Source organism: Aythya ferina, assembly GCF_964211825.1.
Source record: "Aythya ferina genome assembly, chromosome: 1".
NCBI classification, from domain to species: domain Eukaryota; kingdom Metazoa; phylum Chordata; class Aves; order Anseriformes; family Anatidae; genus Aythya; species Aythya ferina.
The window spans coordinates 61,961,054-61,983,616 of NC_140296.1; the positions used below are offsets into that span (position 1 = coordinate 61,961,054).

The following is a 22,563-nucleotide window of genomic DNA, read 5'->3' on the forward strand; positions in this document are numbered from 1 at the left end:
TCATTCATGAGTATTTACACTCATCTTAGTTCATACAGAAACATGCATAAGTAGAGGTAACACTGCATTTTTTCTGTCACTAACATAGAATTATTAATCTTCTAATGTTTAACAGTTAGAATGCCTTAGAGTACAAATTCTCATTCTTTACTGTAAATATCATATGAAGATTCCCTTGCCTCTGCATTACCCAATAAAATTTAAAGTCACAAGAATCTTAAATGTGATATTGTCCTTGCACACTGAGTAATGCATTAAAAACAAACAAACAAACAAAAAAAAAACACCTCTGTTAGGAAATTCTGAAAGAAAATAGAAGAGAATTAATTACTTATATAACTGTTACTCCCAAGGGGTTTTGTTTTAGGATGCAACAAAACTTGAGCAAATCAATTTGTACTGGTATTTTTTGTTTGCCTCATTCTGAGACTGTACGCATTATTATACCTACATAAAAATGACTTTTCTGTTTCCCTTGATGGATGCATCATTCCTGTGTGGATTGACCATGCTGCAGAAATGCATGCACTGGTTTATCTGGAGCCATATTGGGTCTGGAAACCAGGCAGTTCTCTTCCTGGCTTAGGTGAACAATCAGTAGGTCACCTTTGTGGCCCCAGTCAACAGCAGCAGCAACCGGTCTTTCCTCTCCTGCACTCTCTTTGTACAGTCTTAAAAGTCACCCAGGATTTCACTATCTGCAGGTGATATGGCTTTTCTAGTTACTCTCCGTAATGGAGAGTCAACTGTGCCCTTTTATTTTATTTTATTTTATTTTATTTTATTTTATTTTATTTTATTTTATTTTATTTTATTTTATTTTATTTTATTTTATTTTATTTTATTTTATTTTATTTTTTAAGTTAACCAGATTGTGAGGATCTTCAATGCTTTTCCTGTCATTTTGGGCATGAACAGATACAGCAAAAATATTTGTGATATTGACGAGTTAAATCAATAACCCTCTTCAGTCTCTTGCTGGAGAGAAGCTCAGGTAGTCAGTGAGCAGATCAACTCTATGTAGTTTGGGGTTTTATTTACAATATAGCAGATGGTAGCAGGTCTGGTCCTTTCATGCAGCAAGTCAGTAATCTGTGCTTTTCATGTTCAACCTATATTAACAGCATCAAGATCTTTTTTTTTTTTTTTTTTTTTTTTAACCAAGAATGTACATTTTAATGTTTTTCATCGTTTCATTGGCACTATATCCTGTAAATGCTTAATATTTGCTTTTCATCCCTTCCTCCATGGTTTTGCTGAGCGTTTCTGCATAAGTGACTGCTGTAGAAACGTTCCTCATTCACAGCACCTGCTCATGTCTGAGTTGGAGAGACTATGAGTGAAGACACCAAGGAAAGCAGAGCTAAGTTATACACCCTGGAGAGGGACCTAAAGTTGAAAGAGAGGTGGCAGGCAATGTGGGAGGAAATAATATGTTTTCTGTAGGGAAGGGACTAATAGATTACATGAAAATATCTATTCATTCTTGAAAGGGGGAAATCAGAAGATTATAATGAAATAAACAAAGATATTGATCAGCTGCAGATCTGATATACTTCAAGGAGACTTGTGGTTCATAAATATTTTTGAAAATCAGGCCATTATCACAACGTTTGTGCCAATTCAGCAGTGGCACTACTGTATTTTTATTGATTTACCCTTTCTCAGAGAAAAATAATCTTTTTAGTTCAAATCAAGGAAAAAGAACATCTATATTTCATAAAGAGAGCCCACAAACAAAGCTGCTATTCTTGAAAAGAACAAGCTGTCAAAAGACTGAATAATACTGAGTGAGATATGATAAGTATTGATAAGTACAGTTTCCCAGTTTGCAGGCCAAACTTTTAAGTGGCATCTGGATTCATCAGATTTTCTTTGTTTGAAATAGTTACTAGGAAGCGTTTGTACCATGTGCCCAAATGGGACTGAATTTCTCTGGCAAAGTTTTCTATATTGAGGTGTATAGATTAGTAGATTACCTGATGATTTTATCTCTATGGAAATAGTGCTATAAAAGCATATAACCCAGTAATACTGTGTGGCAGGCTGTGTTCATATTTAGTTTTCAGAGACAACTTCTAAAGGTTTTCACACAGTAATATTTCAGCTGGCATAATATAACTTTTTCAACAGCTGTTGCGAGATGCATATCTGTGCTTGTGAAGATGTTGGTAGAATAATCTCAGGCATTTCATCATGAAATAAAGCATACTCTATAGCTTCACAGTATTTGATTTTACATTAGTACAACTGTTGTTAGTGTATGTCTTCATTCTGGTTTCTTAAAGGATTACAGGGCTTTATCTTGATCTGAATCATGTAAGCCTCCAAAGAAGTCAGTAAAGTTTCCTAAATGGGATGTCAAAGTAAGTTCAGAAAAGACCTATAAAGTCTGCACTTCTCTGAAAGCCACATGTTCCGAAAGCAGAGCCACCCAGTGCCTCTGCAATATCCATGTGTAGTTTGGAATCATCCTAAATTTTAAATTTTGTCCGCGCAAAAAGAGTCATGCTTTTAGTGTCTACTGACAGCACAGGGATTACTAAAACTTTTGTATCGGTATGCAGGTGTTTTTTACTATCTGGTTATATGTGACTACACCTGCAGTCTGCTTCTGGTTTCTGTATATTCGTAAAATAGCCCATAACACGAATACTCCATCATGCAGACAGCATTCTGTGGGCCTGGGACAGCAAACGTCTGGGGAGCAGCAGTAGCTGCATTTTGTAGTTTACCCCTCAGGCTTCTTTAAATCATTCTTCCATTCAATTTATATTGTGTTTACTGGGGATCTTAGACCAAGCCAGCCAGTATAATTGGCGGCTCTGTGATATGTCAGTTCCCACACAAGAATTTAATCATACTTGATACATCTAATCTTGGATCATTTAATATATCTCTGCCTACATTTTCTCTGTAGCAGTATTTACAACAAGCAATCTTGTATGTATAATTGTTACTAGGGAACCACAGTAATCTCCTTAAGTCACTTGCTGGTCTTCCTGGCCAAGAGCAAGAAGTGGTTTGGTTGGTTTTGTGGTTTATTTTATCTTGTACTGGTGGTAGTTAATTGTTTGGTTCTATTAGCTCAGCCACCTCCTACTTCAGATTATAGAGCTACGTTTTCAGTGAGAGGTCATAATTTAGATTAGTCATTGGAAACAGCCAGCCATATGGTTTAAAGAAAAGGAGATCTAAATTCTCTTCAAGTTTGGGTTTTATTGAGAAAGGGTATCAAGACAAATTTCAAACAAAACACTAAAAAAAAAACCACTTCCATCAGGAGCAATAGCAAAACTTGTAGCCATATATGCTTCAAAGGAGATAGAGCAGTAGGAAACGTCATGAAAGTGGAATGTCCAAAGAGGAAATTTGAAGTAGCTGCTAAAAAGGTGATAATAAGGTACTTTATCACCCAAACAAATTCCTAACCAGCTGAAGAACCTCTTTAGTTTAACCACAGAAGAAGCTCATGTCACAGAGGGAGCAAGGACAGCTGAGAAAGCATTTTCAAGAGATGCTAAAACGATTTAAATTTTCTTTCAGGTAAACTGAGAAAGTTCACAGAGCAATGAGTAAATTGAGTTATAGACAAAACAGGAAAGAAAGTTAACTTAAATTATGAAAATAATTATTAGCTTTCAGTGACGGGTAAAGTCTTCTTATATATCATCTTACTATCAGAAGAAAAACAAAGTTAAGGTGAAGCCAAGGGGAAAGCAACTCAGATTCTTGTCTGGAAAATCATATTTCTATTCCTTAGAATATTTCAAGAGTAACTAGAATGGTAAAACCTACCCATAAATTTTGTAGCTCTTAAAGAAAGCATGTGGCAGCTTCCACTAAAGTTCAGCTGGAACATTTTTAAATGTTTTGATATGCCAACAAAAATAATTCTCACTGAGGCTTGTGTCAAAGATCACCATGTACAGTTAAAGTAAATACTGAGTTGACCAAGTGAGTGAGCACAGACACTGACATCAAACTGGATGTCTTCTCACTCTTTCCTCATTTGATGCTGTTGCTGACTATAAACTTATGAAAAAAAAAAAAAAGTAGTTGGTGGATAGTTAAAGCTTTGGGGCTTTTGCTGGAACAGTTTGATCAACTGCCAAGAGAAGGCTGAAAGGCAGCAGAACTGCAAAACAAATGGGTGTAAGTAGCAGGAAGGGAGCATAGGGACAGTAGGGCAGGAGTGGAGTCTTAAGTGCACTTAAGTGCACTCCTGATTCTGAAGTCAGGAGTTATTTGAAAAAATGAAAGAATACCGAGGGCTTGTATAGGATAGCAGTGAAGAGAGAAGTCATTGTTGCCCAGAAGTGCTGCTGCCAGCTGTATGCAGCACCTTTAATGGCATTTGTGAATTAAGGATGCAATTACAAATCTGCAACTCAGATTTCTTTTCTGTCTGCTACGGAGATGGAAGATGGCAATCCAACGGGGACACACACAGCCTTGGCAAAACTCTTATGAAGGGAATTCTTTAGGATGTTCTAGGTATCAAGTGCAATGTATTTACACCAGTACCAAGGCATGGGAGTTGAGGTATGCTTTTTACCTCAGAAAAAAAAAAAAAAAGAGAAAGGATAGTGGAAAAGTGAAAGTCTCTAAAGCTATGCAAAGTACAAGCCTCAGGCAGAAAAACTTTCATTCTGCCCTGCCTGTCACTGGGTACAACCAGATTAGGGGAAAGAGCAGTGAGCATCAGCGTTGCCACTGTGAGTGGTACCAAAGGGGAAGAGCTGGTCCATTTGAGTCACAGCCTCGGACCAGCTCTCACCAGGACAGATTCCTTGCTCCAGTGGCTGTTTTCCTGTGAGTTCCTCTGGGTGGCAGCAGTCGTACATCGCAGGTTTTTAAGTTTTCTGACATGCTGCCTTTTTTTTTTCTGACATCAGCCTTTTTTTTTTTTTTTTTTTTTTTGTCAAAAAGACAACCTTTAAGACACCTAAGCAGTACAGCAATTTCTGGTTGGCATTCACTGGCAAGTAACAACTGATTGATTATGCTTATGACCTCCATAGTGTCAAAATAAGGAAAATATCTGTTTTATATATTTGTTAGCGATTATTGCATCTTTGATAACTTAATTGGTTTAGGTTGCATTATGCTGAAGGTGCTACAGAAATTATATTGTGCTGTCTGTTCTCTAATGCTTCTGGTTGAGTCAAGAGGCTACAGGTTAAATTGAAGAAACATTGCATTACACTTTGAGGTATAGTGTTATCTGCCTTGTGGTCTTTTTGTGATAAAAACTCAGAAGCCAGAATATTTCCTCCAGCTTTTTTGGAAAGATATCTTACTTCTATGCAACTTGTAAAATGTTTAAAACTTTTGAAATGCCATTTCAAACCTAACCAAAAAAAAGTAGCTAGAATAGCACTGTCTAGAATAGCACTGTCTGTCATGTACTCTTTAAGATATGAGCTACTTCATTATGAGAACTTTATTGCAGTCTGTACTGTCTAGGACCAGCTGCCCATGTTTTTACTATTTATGGAAGAGATTATTTTCTGTAAATATGTCCATGTCAAACCTTTGGCAAGAGAATAAAACTCACATGTAACAACGTCAAATTTCATTCCAGGTCTAGGATGTGAACATTTCATTCCAGGTCTAGGATGTGAACAAAAATAAATTAGAAAAACCTGAAAAGTTCAAACCTTTTTTTTTTTTTTTTTCTGCTGTTTCATCTTTAAATGTGAGCCTTTAAACAATGCCAAATGCAAACAAATGCTAAATAATTTTCACTAATGAAGAAGGAAGGGTGTGGAGCATTTTTACCCCTTATTTTCATGGACCTTCAACAGTGGAAGTGACTTAACACAATGTGCAATAAAACAAAGGAAGAGTTACTCAGAAGTAATGAGTTCAACAGATGATTAGAAGGGGTGGGAAATATAGCACCCTTTTGATTCAACCTGTCTCCAGGTGATAGAATTTCCTTTTTTTTTTTTTTTTCTTTTAACACTGCATATGCATTTTTCCTTCCCACATCCGCTTCTCTTGAGGCTTTTTGAGGTTGTTCTGTTCCCTAGGGTGATTCTAACTTTTGGAAAAGGACTCCTTGAGCCAAGTTTGATTTTATTTTTATTTAAAGTTTTGGAAATACACCATGTACACCTTCGGTGACAGGTTTTTGTGACTTCCTCCTGAAGCATCATGGGATGTGTCTTTTACAAAAATCAATAAATGTTTAAACATGAAGACAGTGAAACACATGTGTTGGTGTTAAACTGCCAAACACTGTTCAGGCAGACTTCCACAGTTAGCAAATGAAGCTCACACGCTGTCTGTTGGCTTCTGCTCTCTGTTATTCTTGCCTTCATACTCTTGTCATACCATGCCCTCCATCATGTGTTGAGGTAGACTACTCCTAGCTTATGAAATGGTGAAATTAGGGGTCATGAATTAAAGTGTTTTGTTTGTTTGTTTGTTTGTTTGTTTGTTTTTGTTTTGTTTTGTTTGTTTTTTTTGTTTTGTTTTTTGTTTTTTTGTTTTTTTAATGGAGGCAAACCAAGCATGTCTTCTAAATCATAGTTTTGTGTAAATAGAAATACACTCCTTCTCAGCATCCTACCTACTTCTGGGTCTGCAACATTTGTCTACACTGGAGTTAAATACACCACAAAATATACAATCGCCAAAGACAAACAATGTAAGGAATCACTGAGAGCTTAGTTTAACCTGGCTCAGCAAGTCCTAGAAAGTGAAATGTAGGCGCCTTTGTTGAAAAATCCGAAAAGCATTTGGAAAATGAGAAATAACTATGAGATGACCAAGAAGAGGAATTGTATGAAGCACATAAGTTAAGTATGGAGGAGCCATTACTTACAGCTGGTTTAGCTGAAATTGTACAGTGCTGATAAGCAACCAGTTGCTTGACACTAATTAAGTAGAAGTTGAGATTGTAACAGTGACCGACTTCTGAATATTAATTTTACTTGACTTGGCTTATTTTAATTCTCCTTCAGCTACTAAATCAAATTCAGACACACTGCATACCCACCCACTTTATTTGCAGACAAACTAAGCACGTCAGTACAGATATGTAGAGGAAAGGATACACAAAGATCATTATTTCTATTTTTATACTCTTGGGAAGCACTTAGCAACTTCCTGAGGAATGCTCTTTGCAGCCATCAGGCGACACTGATATACACTTCCCACCTAAGCATGCTCTCCGATTTGGAAGGCAGAGGCACAGACAGCCCTCAAACTGCCAACCTGAACTGCTCTCTAACCAAATTGTTACACTGATTGATTCACTACTGCAGCTCTGAGTTCACTGTGGATCACTCTGCACAGGTTCTTCGGTGCTGCAAATTTACTAGACTCGGGAGCAGATAATTGCATAGCAGGAATGACAGCAAAGCCAGCAAGAAGCTAGTGCTGTGTGAGATGCCATCACGGGGTGACAAGAGTGCACTTTCCACACTTGTGTATACAAGTCTGTGTGACACTGGCTTTTGCACTGTCACTGGGTGCTTTTCAGTGTTCCCACCTCAAAGCACAGCTCAGGAACTGGTTTAACTGGGGGCTGAAGGAGTCCCATGGGTAAAGGGCACCAGGGAGTGGACAAGGAGAGATGGAAATGGCAGAACCAGCATCGTGACAAAAAGGGCATGACTGGAGAGTGTTGTTCACCAGCAGCTGCTGGGAGAGCTCTTTGTGTGTCTGCATATAGCCTAGAGCAGCCCTTGTAATGCCTCAGGTTTTCCAGGGGACTCATCCAGCCCACAGCCAGCCCGACTGGGGAGCTGTGCAGGTGATGCAAAACAGTCATGGCTGCCCCTTCTGTTAGTCATGCTGGATTCATGTTTCCACATGAGTGAGTTTTCTCAGATTCTTTCTGGCAGTGCAAGAATCCAGATTTTGCTGATTTACATCCCCTCTTCCTCTCCCTTCCCCTCTTTCCATTCTGCATTCTGTCAGCCCCCAAACTGCTGGGAGAGCCAAGATGTTTACAGAGCTCCTGCACAGATTCTTTACATGTCTTCACAGTTATGTTTGTGTAATTATTTACTAGTTACTCGTGTGGCTTCAGAACTGTATCTCTATAGTGTAGATAGATTCTCACACTGAAGAATGTGCCGTGGGAATTCTGTAATGTTAAGCATCCGCAGTGCATTTAAGGACTCTTGTGCTGTGAGCGTATAGCAATAATTCTGTTTGACTGATATCCACTTCACACTTTCAGTAAAATACTGAAAATGGTAAGTGCAGCTAAGGACAAACAGATGATATTTATTGTACACGTTTATTTTAGACCTGAAAGATATTCGATGCCGGTACTCCCTCTGGTGGTTAGAAATACTCTTTTAGTTAAGGATTTGCTATTCCCCACCATTTCTTCATGAAATCAGCCCTGAGCCAATTACAGTTCTGTAAAACGTGTTTAGAAGAGTGTGGAGAGAAACACAGTGACTCAGGAGCGCTACTCAGATCCCACAGTAGTGTCTTCCACTGTGTATTGTAATTACAGGTCTAACACTTCAAAGCCAATTCGCTTGAGTGCATGCAGTTATATCAGCTGAAGGAACAAACACAGAGCCTGCATTCACCTCTCACGTGGTTTGGGACAGTCTGTCTAGAAACCGTGTAGGTCACTGCAAGGCTGTTGTGTGTTGCTGTGGATTTTAAGACACCAGAGCATCAAGGCATGATGAGAACTTCAGGATTCGTGTGAATGGTACATTTTTCATTAACAATTACACCTGGACCTCAAATTAATCTCTATCAAAAGCAGCATTTGAGACTATTTCTAAAATCACACTAAGAAAACAGAAAAATAGGGAAGAACACTGAGCTGTCAGGCCCTGTCTCTCTCTTTTTGGAAAACTGCACCCTCAGTTTTCATATTGAAGCTGTTGCATTTCTTTGGCATACATGCCCTTGGTAGTGTTTCAGTTCAATGCACGTGAGCTTTGGAAAGAGGGATGCATGTGTGCTTGTGAGAGAGGAAGCTGGAGCTCAGAACGGATGTTGGACTCGGCATTAATGCTGATCTGAAGATGTCTGTCCTTCAAGTTCAAGCATTTGTTGGCTCTGGGCTCAGTTCCTCCTGCAGCAAAGGCACAGCTGAGGAGCTCTGGTAGATGAACTCCATCCAACCTGCCGTGCTGCTGTGAGAAGTTGTTGTTGCAGCCTTTCCGCCCTGCGTTGCTGTATCCTCGCATCAGTTTTGGCAGCCACCTCGACACCTGATGGGCTTCTCAGATCACTGAGGCCGGAGCAAGCTCTCTCACCAAGGAAAAGTGTGTGAATTTAGTGAACTGGTCTGGTGCAGCGGTGCTGGAGGGAATCATCAATGCTATAAAGAAGGGCCAGGAGGCAACATCCATTTCAAAGGAGCAGGAAGAGGAGCAGAGCCAACTTTGCTAACTAGACCAGCTCAGCTGCCTTTTAGCATCTCACCGTAAAACCGTGTTACGTGTTTTCAGCCAAAGGGCAGGCACATGTCTGTTCTGCCGTCTCTACCACGGGATGATCTACAGCAGAGGCAAACCGAACAGGAGAAGCCAGCTAGGGGCTGTGTGATAATCTCGTAAATGCCTCCAGAAAGCTCTGCACATTGTTATTCACCACATGATTTGGTCTCTGGAGAACTGGAGAACACAGCATATGTATGGGCCCAGACATTGTGTGAGCCCACAGCTCTGCAAACATTTGATTTATATCCATGTTACCAGTCTCTCAAGACTAACATCTCCCTGCCCAATAGTCCCTAGACGAAATAATAGGGGAAATAATTTATAATGTAGTTCTGGTTGTTTCCTCCCCCTCAGCGCTTGATTTATAACTCTTCTGAAACTACTTTCTTCATGTGACTCTCCTCAACAGCCATCTGCAGTTGCTCCATGTGTGAAACAGTATTTCATGGCTAATTTGGAAGGATGGATGCCAGCAAAAATGTCAGCGCCTGTAGCTATGCTCTTAACAGGTTCACCTCTCTTTAAAAGTCCATTCAGTTGCTTTTAATTTGAACTATCTAATGCAGAGGCATTTGGAAGCATTTCACAAAAGCTGGATTTCAACAGGCATCTTGCTAATCAAATGAGTGCAACAGTGACTGAGCACTTGCTGTCTTTTTACATAGCATCTCCGTATTTTCGACAGCAGCTGAGAGGCATGATATTCATCTTTGTGAGCTGAATAATGTATTCTCCTTTGTGTTTTCTGACAGTTTGCATTGAATCAGTGGAGGTACAGATGACTCGGTTACATCTGTTTTAATTTCCGAGTCTCATGAATTGATTTGTAAGAAGCAGAAGCTCTTTTAATATTACTTGCCAAGATTTTGCAGCTGTGAATATTGGAACTTGAACAATACATAGCACTTAGAGTCAGAGTCTCATGCTCTCCACGCGTTGCAGCTAGGAATCTCAGTGCTGAGCAAAGAATAAGTGGGGTAACAGCAGTGATCTAGTGCTTGCCAATTTATGTAGTGTGGATGCTTAATGAGTTGCAACATAAATGTAGTGCAAACACTGTTGGGATGTTTGGCTGGAACACCGGATGAACAAAGGAACTGGGCAGGCAAGCAAGGAAGGGATGCTGCTCAAGTATTTCCTTGCAATGCAAAGCATCCTCAGGACACGCATATGTCTGTACTGCATGGTGTAATACATGATAGCTTCATCTGAGCTTGCAGTTCTAAATAAGCCACTTTGGGTAGGAAAGCAGCAGTACAAATGTTGCTACCCCAGTGATCTCTGCAGGATAATACCCAGTCAATGTAGGACACATGGAGCTCAGCATTCACATGAGTTTACTAATTCTCATGACAGAGTTTCTGTATTCTTTTGTTCAGTGTAGACATTTTGAGACTGATAGAATTTTACTGTAATCCTGTAATCAGTTTCACTGATGCCAAAAAGACATGGTACAGTGTGAGTTGGTACTGTCTGGGTCACTGAAGCATTGAAGTTAGATCTTTGTTTGCTAGCGATACTTCTTTCCTTACAGCCTGACACATGGAGTAAAAAAAAGGCCTGGAAACCAGGCCCCTAGGTCTGTCACTGGGTCTGGCTGGAAAAGGTTGTCCTAACTCTTGTGAGTTTCCATGGATGGCATGGAGAAGTAAGGTCCCACTGTATGTCTAGCCAGAGACTACAGAAGGTTGGGCTACTGATTCAGTATTTTGCAGTGGCATTAAATGGGAAGGCAAAGTAGAGAGAGGGGTGTAAGCAGTGGGTAAATGCATGCTCCCCAGTTAGCATGAGTGGCTAAGGTGGCTAGAATGTGGCTGTGAATAAAATGCTAAGGTGGCAAATTGTGTGTAGAGTGAGATCCTGTCCTGTGGTTCTCACACCCTCAGAGCCAAGACTGTCAACAAACTTTATGTTTTTTGTTTTATTTATTTATTTATTTATTTATTTATTTATTTGTTTACTTCCCTCTGGCAAATCACAAGCAAATATACGAGCTCAGTTCTGGTGTGAGAAACTGTGAGGCTGCAGTATTTGCGATGGGAAAGACCTCCACACACTCAGGAGTTGCGCTCTCCAGGCCTCTGGGCATCTGGCAGCTTGACTGGGTGTCCAGAAGCCCTGGACAAATAGCCATTTACTTTTCTTCCTCTTGGCCTAACAGTTCAAGTCAGTAAAAGACAATGTTTCAAGGGAAACCTGGATCTATCTTGGCTCAAAGTGTCCCTGTACAGTCTCTGACCTGCTTCTGCAGCTATGTTTAACCCCTCAGAGAGGGCAACCTGGGAGTCTGAAGATAGCTTTGCAGAGCTGGCTCTAATTGTCCTGGAAGTCCAAGCTTTATTTATGTCAAGCCTTAGGTTAATGTCTTTGGCAAGACAAAGTGGTCATTACCTTAGTGAGTGATTTACAGGCACATAAAGGGCCTTTTACAGTGCCAGAACAGTCTTCAGGGAGCCTTAGACTAAACGAAATCTCTAAACCTCTGTTTTATTTTTCCATGAGAATGGCAGAATGAATATTTTCCTGTGTTGCAGGGTGCAGTGGTTCAAAGTGCATTGAAAGCCTCTGGACAGAGCTCCTGAGTGTAGAAAGTATTAGCTGGCTTACATATGACTCATACTTCTATGTAGGTGTCAGAAAAATCTTGTTTTGTTCATGTTGTGCTTTCCTTCAGCGATGGAAAACCCTGTTCTATGTATTTGAGTGTCTTCTGCCTCCTTAATAGATCTCCCGGCAGGTCATGAAGGAGAGTGCCCATGGTTCAGAAATGTGTCCACTGTTCTTAAATGATTACTTCAGAACTTGGACTTTGGACATTTAACAGCTGACTTAGAAATATGTTTCTTGATCTGTTGGGTTGTTTGCTTTGCTTTGCAGTGTTTTATAATAACATCACAACAGGATTTTGGTAACTAGCAAACTTTATTATCAAAGCACGACAATGAATACTGAGAAGTAAATAGAGGAGATTGTGCCGTTTTGGTGCTTCAAGGAAAAACTGTTTGATTGCCTCACAAAGTACTTTTTTTAATTGAAAATGCTATTTTTCATGGGAGCAAAGAGAGGAGAGGCAACGTAAGAATTTTTCCCAGTGGAAAATTTTAAGAAATGAGTAATATTTTGTTTATAGAAGTACCATGTCCCTCAGTTTGCATGGGCAAGGACTGCCATGACAGCCAGTCCAGGAAACATACCACAAAGAGGCGAATGGACACTTAGCATGCACAGACATCAGCTCCATCAGCAACCCTTGCAGTAGCATTACAAAACCAAATTATTATGTTATTTGACCTATCAGAAATTTCAGACTTGCTCCTTCTCTGACTCCTTCCATTTTTCCTCCTTCCCCTTCTCAGCAAGGTGCAGGAATGGCTGCACAAGCTTTGGTGGGACTGGTTGTTACCGCTGATACCCTGCTCACACTAGCATGCCATGGGGCAGGGGCTGTAGGTGCTGGGTGCATCTCTGTGTCCTTTTCTTTGAGACTTGAAATATAAAGTACATAAAATAGAAATTATATAAAATATAAAGTATATAAAATGAAATGCCAAGATCACATTTCCACCAGACCTGTAGAAACTCAGGCTGGCAGGAGCAGCCTCAGCAGGGACACTGAATAGAGCTGGTACCAGTAGATCTCCTTTATTTCCACCAAAGTCACTTCTCTGTATTAAGTGGTTATTTTGCTTTAATTTCCCCTCTACTTCCTCATACTTTTATCATTGGCCCTTTCATCTTACCCATCAGTCACCTCTATTCTTTTTCTCTTCATCTGAACAAAAGCCTACCCTCGTGGCCAACTCCATCATCTTCAGAAACTAACAAGCGCCACATCTGTGAGTCATCACACCCCTTCCTCTGACTGCCTACCATAATGTTTTCCTTGCAACGTATCTGTTTTACCTACTTGAAGAGTGAGCTCTCCAATCTCCAGATGTTGTTCTTCACTTATTTGCTCAGTCCTCAGATGACCCCCACCAGCTACTAGAATGTAGCTGGTAATCCTGAGCAAATGGGAGAAAAGTTTCTTGCTCCTCACTAAACTACTCACCATCCTAAATTCGCAGTACCAAATCATTTGTTAATTACAAATAGCACGGTCATCTCTCAATGTTCTGCTGAAGATACTGAAAACTGAGTAGCTTCCTTTTGTGTGTTTGGAACTTTGTTGATTTTATTACCTTGTCTGTATTCCATGAAAATTGGTCTATTTTTTGAGTTTCTAAAACAGATGTCATGTGTTTTAGTTCTTGACCAAACCTGTATACCTTTTCCTTTTATTTTATTTTTTTTTTCAGTTGCTCACTAATGTTTTATTCATTCATATTACCACATTTTTGGATAACATGAGGTGCTTCTCCCTGTTTCACCCTACACCTTGAAAAGACAACTCTAGTTATTTCCTATGTGGAACATTTGGCTTTTAATTTGCTTGATTTGCTGTTTTCAGACTTTGATATATGGATACATTTTTTTTTACCCTCTCCCCTATGTGTAGATTTTTTCAGCCTTTATTCAGTGTTCCTCTTGGTTTCACTGGGAATGTAACAGCTGCAATATTGATCTAGAGCGTGGATGGATTTTATTTTCTGCCTCTAGGTTTATGTGTTTTAAATGCATTTGGAGTAATAGGGAGAGTGCAGAAAACATGTATATCCCATATGACTATAAACAGGAACCTAAAGGATGACAGATACAGTCACTGTGTTGAGCTTCTCAGAAAGACCCTGTATCTTGAACCACCTCTGATTCTGAACCACCCTGAAGCTCAAGACTAAGTGACAAAGCCTGCTGTCCAAAATCTGCTGTTGTGAATGACTTGTAAGACAAAGATTCGTACTGGTCTTTCATATACTAGTGGCCGAACAGTGATGTTTGCAGTTTTCAGGAATATGACTGCTAACTTGGGGTATTAGATTTTCTGGCCTTCCTATTACTAGGGGTATAAACATGCTATGAATAGTGCTTTTCTGTCATGCCACAATCACCTTGTGCCAACTTGTCATCAAACAAAAATATTTCTTTGTTTATAATAATCCTCCTTTCAAAGACTAGAATGAAATGTTGGTTGTCACATTTAACTTCTTACTATTTTCAGTGGTGTTGTTGCTAATGCCTATTCTTCTTTCCACAGGGAGAAAGAGGCTTGCCGGGTCTACAGGGTGTGATTGGGTTTCCTGGAATGCAAGGACCTGAAGGTCCTCCTGGGCCACCAGGGCTTAAGGTAGGAATTAAGCTTTAATATTTAAAACACTCAGATTTCCCTAAATTGTTGTCCCTAGGAAAGACAAAGCTATCTCTTTTCCTTTACAGGGTGATACTGGAGAACCAGGACTGCCAGGAACAAAAGGAACAAGAGTGAGTTCTAACTTACATTTTTGTAGTTTATGTTTGTATGTCTTTCATGTTTATATGTCTTTCATGTTTTCATGTCTTTATATGTCTTTCATGTTTATATGTCTGTTCATGTTTATATGTCTTTCACTCTTCCTAGCTGCCTTCAAGTGGATGATGGGGTTATTCTCTTCTTTGCGTTAATCAACTGCATCCCCTTGTGCTGCACAATAATTCAAGATTTTTGCTCTTGCCTTTGAAGTTCTTTCTGCATTGTGCAGTCAGTGATTTTGCCCATTTGCATTTTCCCCCATTACTTATCACTGCATCAACAACTCTGGTTTTAATATTCCTTTGAGAGCCTTCTGACCTACCAAGAGGCTTCATTCCAATAGAATGTGAACCATGTAACCTCCTTGAAGTGCTCCAGCAGAGATGCTGACACACTCACAAGCATGTATATGTAAAAATTTACACAGGGTGTAGAGACAAATTAAAGCTGGGGCTTTCATCCCCCGACTTCTTCAGTTTTAAGGGAGGCCCTAAACACGCCTTCCTGTAGTAATTTCTGTTTAATGTGGTACTTACAAAACACAATTAGTATATTATAGTAGCCAGGGCTGTGTCTTCTTGTGTTTTGTCAGATGCCAAGCTCATTCTGAGCATTTTCACATGTTGTAATGTACTGATGAAAGAGAATTTGAATGACTTGATGAGCAATGATACATTTTAAACTGTGCCCTCTTGTCCATAGATTTTCAAAATGCTGTGTCAGTTTGTTCTCCATTTGCCTGCAGCACACAGAATTTACAAAATCAATCACAGTGTCTAGAATATTATAGAGAGGTATTCTGATAGATCAAGAAATCCTCATTTCAGTCCATGAGGTTCATGGTATCCTGTATGTTAACATAAATTAGCACCTCCTGGCAAATCCATTCATGGTTTGCAGTGCACGTAGACTGTACTTTTGCAATGGTAAAGTTTTGGAAGATGCAAATATGCTATCTGAGCTTCTGGAATCTCATACATCTTTTCTGTTCCACAATAAATAAACTGGTAGGATGAAAATGAAGTGCCAAGTCAAACTCCTGATTCATTACACTGGAAAGCTATTCAGGGAGAGAGAGTTATTTCAAGTCAGTTGTTTTTTGTTTGTTTTTTTTTTGGATGATAAAAATGAAATTGACAAACTGATGTGGCTGATGAAAGATGAAAAAGCATCTTTACAGTGACTTAGCATCCTCCTCTGCTATGAAGAGGTGTCTACAGTAAATTTCACATTGTGAACCATGGTTGTGAGAAGACAGAAACTCTGCATTCCTTCATTATGCCTGTGTAAGGTTCCGATGCAGTTTCAGTTGAATAAAATGCATATTGCTGCTTAAAAATTACAGAAATATAAAAAAGTGCTTTCAGCCACCAATTGCTAAAATGCTGTGGTTGGGAGGTTTGGAGATTAGGGCTATTTTCCCAAGAGAGTTTAAAAGAAAGTTTTACTCTGATTTTTACTGTCCCCACTGGAAAGGAGACCAGACATGCAGCTTGTCATTGTTGTTTTGTGGTTTTGTCATTTCAGTTTCCCAAGTTCAATATGTTTTTGTCAATTGCAGGGCCCACCAGGACCATCAGGATTTCCAGGAAACCCAGGCCTTCCTGTACGTGTGAAGTATATGTATTTTTACAAAGAATGTCAAAAGCGAACATCAGGTGATGTCTGACCTGGATTGCTAATTTCTTTACTTCCTTTTTATGTAGGGCATTCCTGGACAAGATGGCCCTCCTGGTCCACCTGGCATTCCAGGATGTAATGGAACAAAGGTGACATTTACATATGTTTATAACATCATCTCTGTGTTGGAATAAAAACATCCTTCAAAAGTGTTCCCTAAACAAAACCAATTTCTCTGTTCTCCTTAGGGTGAAAGAGGTCCAGTAGGTCCCCCAGGGTTACCAGGACTGACTGGGAGCATAGTAAGTAGATTCTTCATGCTTCATTCACTTCACTTGTTTCAACTCCGATTCTTGAAATTTAGATATAATTATACGGCATTATATAGATTATAAAATGTAAAATATGCAATACTGAGGAAAAATAACATCAAATATGTCTTTTTCCACAGGGACCCCCAGGACCTCCTGGAATGAAGGTACATTTTGCTCTAGATGTGATCATACCCTGTTTCTAATGAAAAGAATTAGAATGAGCTCTACGCCCTCTAAGACTAGCAGTCCTTTGTTAAGTACTAAAAAACTGTACTGATGTGCTTCACTTTCTACTCTGCTCTGCAGTCCTTCTAAATAAAAGCAGTGGAACAACATCCAGTTCATAACAATTAAACGTTTGTGTTGTTCCATGCAGGTCTTTAAAGTGTAAGTATTTTATGAAGCACAATAGAAAAAATAGTACATATCATTAACTTTGCATAAGTATTGTGGTGGCCACAAAGTTGTGCATAAAGATTTAGATAGGTTTTATGTTTCCAACATTTGTTTTCATACTGGCATTTCATTTTTCAAAGTAGTTTAACATAGAGAATGTTTGTGGAAGAAAGTCACCCCTCAAGTTATAGCAATGTTGTACAAAAATGCAGGAAAAAAACAGGATCTTTTGCTATCAGAAAAAGAGGCATAAAGAAGCAGGTAACAATTGGAATAGTTTTCCAAAATAAGAAAGACAAAGTGTATCTATTTTTTAAAGAAAAAGGAGAGCTTTGATTTCAAAATTAGTTTTAAGACTAAGATCTCATTCTGGAGAAGAGACTGCAAAGTTACCAATTCCATTAATAGCCAGGCCAGACGTTCTCATTGTCTACTAATGCTGTAGTAGTGATAGATTGGTGGGAAAATCTTTCTGATTACACATTACAGTGCAGAGAATAAGAGTATGAATGATGATTTGGTACTGGAATCTCTTAGATGTTAAGTGAGGTGACTCTTAAAAGGGAACTTTCCAAATGATTCCAGATTTTACATAGCTCTAACTTTCTTCTTACCTTAACATTTTTGAATGTGTTTGAATGGATATTAAAGTACTATTGTTTTTATTTTATTTTATTTTATTTTTTGTTATAGGGAGATCCAGGTGAAGTGATTGGTCTTTTTCCTTCTAGTGTGCTAAAAGGTGATAAAGGCGTTCCTGGCCAACCTGGACTACCTGTAAGTTTAAATGATGTTTGAATACCAGAGAGTTTCAATTAAAATTATATAAATATCATGAAATTGCCAAATACATATCACTTTTTAATTATGCCTTTTCTTTTTTTTTTATAGGGTCCACCTGGAACTGCGGGGTTTCAGGGACCAATGGGGCCACCAGGGCTTCCAGGCGAACCAGTAAGTTTCCTGTGATGGAATCACATGTAATGGTGATTTGCACTTCACCTACAGGAAAGTCCTACAAGGTGTTAGGATTTAGGAAAGACAACCTGTGGTTTCAGGCTGTGTATTTAGTCTCCTAGATTCTGTCATGGTAGGATTGCATAGGTACATAGCTATTCAATAGCACTGCTCCTAGAGTCATCTTCTTGGAGGATTTGGAGGATTTTATTTGTGGGAAAGGGGTTGTAATATACTTAATCCTCCTTTTCTGTCTTCCCGCACTTAATCTATAGAACATAAACTACAGACCTAGCAGCCAGATCTAAATCAAAATGTATGCTAAGATTATTATTATGGACAGTTGAGTAAGAAGCACTGTGGAAAGCAGGACAGCATCAAATTCATATTATTCCTAATGCTGAAGTCATTTTAACTATCTGAAATGTTGTCAGATCTAATAGATATCTAATGTCTTCTCTTCCTGTGCTGGATGCGGGTAATGTTCATAGGGATCAGTTACTTCCATCTGACGAAAGTCCACTCAGTGTTTCTGGCTATTAAGTGAGCATCTGTTTTCCTTCTGAAGAAAACTGAAAGTGGTCTAAAGGAAAATGGTCATACAGTTTAGTCAGCACTTGCACTTGTTGATGTAAAAAAGAACAAGTTTAATGAAAGAAAGGTGAGGATTAATGTTTATCACTGTCTATTTATGTAGTTAGTAGTGCACAAAACTGTGGAAAAAAAAGTCATTAGTGAAGTTATTTTGCAGTGCAGTACCACAGATTTTCTGTGACTGTCTCCTGTCTACATGCTGATTAGATCCAGCACTCTTAACTGTAAAGCAAGCTCTGATGAAAGATCTTTGACAGGTTCTGTTTATTTTATTATTTAGGCTAAGTTGGGAGCTACGGACAGTAGAAGAAAAATACTTTAGATCTTGGTTTAATGGAGAGATTTGCATTTTTGATCTCATTATAGAATAAGGAATTATTCATCCTAGCATACTTTATATATGTCTGCTGAAATGTACTGTCTTGTAGGGTCCCCCAGGGCCACCAGGACCTCCAGGCGAGAAGGTAAGACTTTATTATAAAGATTATCTGTTTGTTTAGTTATTTGGCACATCAGTTACCCCCCAAATTTGGAAACTAATAGTCCTAAAGGAGTGGGTTTTCTTGCAATCTGGGGATAAGTTGATGAGGCATCACAGAGAAAGCTTTTTATTTTTTCATTTATTTATTTTATTTTTAATTAGATCTGTTGCCTCAGTTGATCAAGTCAGTAATAATTACAACATTCTGTGATTATTGGGACTCATTTTAAAATGCCAAAATTTAACAGTAAAATGTTGAAAAAAGAGCATGATGACACTAAAATTATGCAATAAATTTAATTATATATATATATATTTCACAAATTGCTGTGACAACTGGAGGTTTAGGACATGATTTATTTGTTTATTTAATATGTGCATTTAAAAGACCTATCTTGTCTTTCATACTCTCTTTACTTTAGCCATGTACAAAATATTTCTATATGTGTGTATGTATGCACATGTTTACTGCTGATGAAAATTTACTATGTTTAATTTTTATTTTCAGGGCTACATGGGTTTGGGCTTTCAGGGTCCAAAAGGTGAAAAGGTAAGTCTCTTCTGAAGAATTAGAGAACAACTTCCATAAAATATTCTTGAGACAATTTGTTTTAACTAAATAAACTTCTGGAACTAATCTGTGAAGAAAATCAGCTCAAAGGCATTGTAAGTTTTAGGCAACTTGAGTTAATCAAATCTGTAACTCATAGCTAAATGAACAGAAGTCCTAAACAGTTACAGATTTTTATCTGTAACTGTTATCCTGTTTTCTAGCTGTGACTAGTACCAACTGCCTTAGTTTATCGTAGGGAGATCTGGAAACATTTACTCTGCATATTAGGACTCATCCTGAGATTAATTTGAAAACAATTTCGTTCTGATATATGCTGTCTGAAATTGTCGGAATTAGTTGAGATAGGGCTCTTGAGGTCCTGTCTGTACCACTGCTTTAGAATGAATAGAGGGTGTGATTTTGAGTCAGATCTTGCGGTTGTCCCCTGTGTTTTGGCTCAACTAGGAGCATTTTTGAGAGAGTGCAATCTGGTTTCCTTTAGCATGAAACTAAACATGAAGCTGTTCTTCAGGAGCATGCTACAGTCAGTGCTGAGGGCTGAACCTGTTGGAAGAGAGTGTGGTTAGTCCAAAGTAAATTGCCCAAAACACATACAGTGTCAACACTGATCCATCTCTATCAACCCTTTTGCCTTCTACATGGGCTTCTGTTGTGCTGCAGTACCTGCTAAAGTGGAAGAGAGCTGCAGCCTTGCTGGTGCTGTGTGACTGCAACTGGTGATGCAGTTATTTTCTTAGTTGCCAATGCTGCCAGCTTGTTCATAAATATGGTCAATGTCCCAGAGTGCAGCGTGAGACTTCATGCTGTCCAACTCCTAGCCCTTTGCTGCAGTAGTACCAAGCAAATGACCTTTCTTATTTTTGCCTTGTTTGTTGATTTTGCTGTGATGACTGATTTCCTGCCTGCTGCATGACTGTTTCAGCATTGATGCATTGCTGAGTTACCATGTATTACCTTTGGTGACTGATCTCATTTATTCCCTTAGCCAGCATCAGGTGAGAGGTAATGCATCATAAAAAGATGCATAAAGTGCTCTATGTTGCATTTTCAGGAGGCAAGAAATGCTTGGAGTCATAGGTTATTGGGTAAACTGCTAATGTGTCTGAGCCCTTCTCCAAAAGCTTCTTATGTATGTCATTGGCAGAGACCTGTGGGAGTATAAGTAAATCATTACATAGGCTTTTTTTTTTTTTTTTTTTTTTAAGCATACTATTCCTACTGGATAGGATTTTTCATGACGTGGTACATCACTGAGATTAACTTTTTATCATAGAATTGCTTGAAAAATTTTGATAATAGAACTAAGTATGTGGAGATTTCCTGGACACCTTAGGCTTATCTTTAGCAAAAAATAAATAGTATTGATATGTGTTATTTTCTGGCAGAAATGCATCAATCCTCTTTGGAGGTGTTTTACCATGAAAGATAGTCATATTGCATTATATAAGCATATATGGTTTTTACTCTGTTGTGGATGCACACACAATGAAAAAATATGATCCACACTTGTTTTATTGAAGTTGGTCTCAGTAATGTTTTCAATGGTCTGTCCCGGATTTGGTGTTGACAGGGAGAACAAGGAGTCCGTGGTCCCCCAGGGCCACCAGGACCTTCACCACACGCGAAAGAAAAAGGAAGCGAAGTCATAAAGGGAGAAAAGGTGAGACCTTAAATGATCAACCTTCAATACAATGTAGTCGTTAGAACTAACGGTAAAAGAGGAAGAAGAAAATAATGAGTCATCCACAGCCAACTATTCAAAACTGTTTGGCTTTATGTAATACATTTTGATTGTCTTTCTGGAAGTTTCTCTGAAAAATATGATGACAAATGTATAAACAATTGCATACAGAAGTAACACAAATAGCAGAAGACTTTCTGAAGAAGCAGAATTGATAAACATTGTAAATCCTAAATTTTATAAAAATTTGAATTAAGTAGCTTACACTGGACTTTTCATTTACAGAATCACATCCATGGAGTATGAGTGTTAATGAATTATCATTAATTTTCAGTTATTGAATTAAACCCTCTAAGCAATATATAGTAGCATAAAAATTAGCTTAATGGATTCATGTTTTGTGTTTTGTCTAACCTCTTTTTGCATGTCATACTATTAGGCATAGTTCTTGAAGTGGAGAACAGTATTAAACGTGCTATGTCTGATATGAAGAAGTAAATGATTTACAGCCTAAATGAATTATGGGTAAAATTTTCCTTACTAATCTACCTTTTTTTTATAATTTCATTAGGGTGAACAAGGTCAAAAGGGAGAACAGGGAACCCCAGTAAGTATTTGTAGATTTTTTTTATTACAATAAAAATACTGAAGAATCTAATGATGGCCCTGAATATCTTTATACCTAAAAGCAAATTTACTTTTGAATATGGCAGTATTATTAATCTGGTATGTATTTGCCTTCCAGGGATTGCCAGGCTCAGCTTTCAGAGGAGAAAAGGGTGAACCTGGGGCGCCTGGTCCACAGGTAAGTATCAATAATGTGATTACAGTCATTGCATTTCATCCCTAAACTAATTAAACTTAGTAACTATTAGTGAAACATTAAATTTGGTATATATCAAACAACAAGGGCAGGTTTACAAGGCAAGATAGTGATAACGTCCAGTTAAGTTAATAGGTAACATGCTTTCACGTAACTAAAGACAGTGGCTGCAGTGCTGAAGGCAGAGGCAAGACTCCCATTGACTACCAACTGAAGCAAGGTAAGGTCATTCCAAAACAGAAGGAAAAGCAAAGCAAAGCAAATCACACTATATAAATGACTTTAGCCAAGTGTTGAATTTGT

At 38.6% G+C, this 22,563-nt stretch overlaps 1 protein-coding gene across 1 annotated transcript in view; it reads left to right on the top strand.

The window, feature by feature from the left end:
• Window positions 1-22,563, top strand: part of COL4A1 (collagen type IV alpha 1 chain) — a 127,984-nt gene that overhangs the window by 58,232 nt on the left and 47,189 nt on the right. Inside the window, exons 3-15 of the mRNA XM_084515177.1 lie at window positions 14,569-14,658; window positions 14,748-14,792; window positions 16,382-16,426; window positions 16,527-16,589; window positions 16,689-16,742; window positions 16,892-16,918; window positions 17,844-17,927; window positions 18,042-18,104; window positions 19,130-19,165; window positions 19,691-19,732; window positions 21,327-21,416; window positions 22,009-22,044; window positions 22,183-22,242. Coding sequence (XP_084371303.1) covers window positions 14,569-14,658; window positions 14,748-14,792; window positions 16,382-16,426; window positions 16,527-16,589; window positions 16,689-16,742; window positions 16,892-16,918; window positions 17,844-17,927; window positions 18,042-18,104; window positions 19,130-19,165; window positions 19,691-19,732; window positions 21,327-21,416; window positions 22,009-22,044; window positions 22,183-22,242 — 735 coding nt within the window. The remainder of the gene's footprint in view (window positions 1-14,568; window positions 14,659-14,747; window positions 14,793-16,381; window positions 16,427-16,526; window positions 16,590-16,688; window positions 16,743-16,891; window positions 16,919-17,843; window positions 17,928-18,041; window positions 18,105-19,129; window positions 19,166-19,690; window positions 19,733-21,326; window positions 21,417-22,008; window positions 22,045-22,182; window positions 22,243-22,563) is intronic.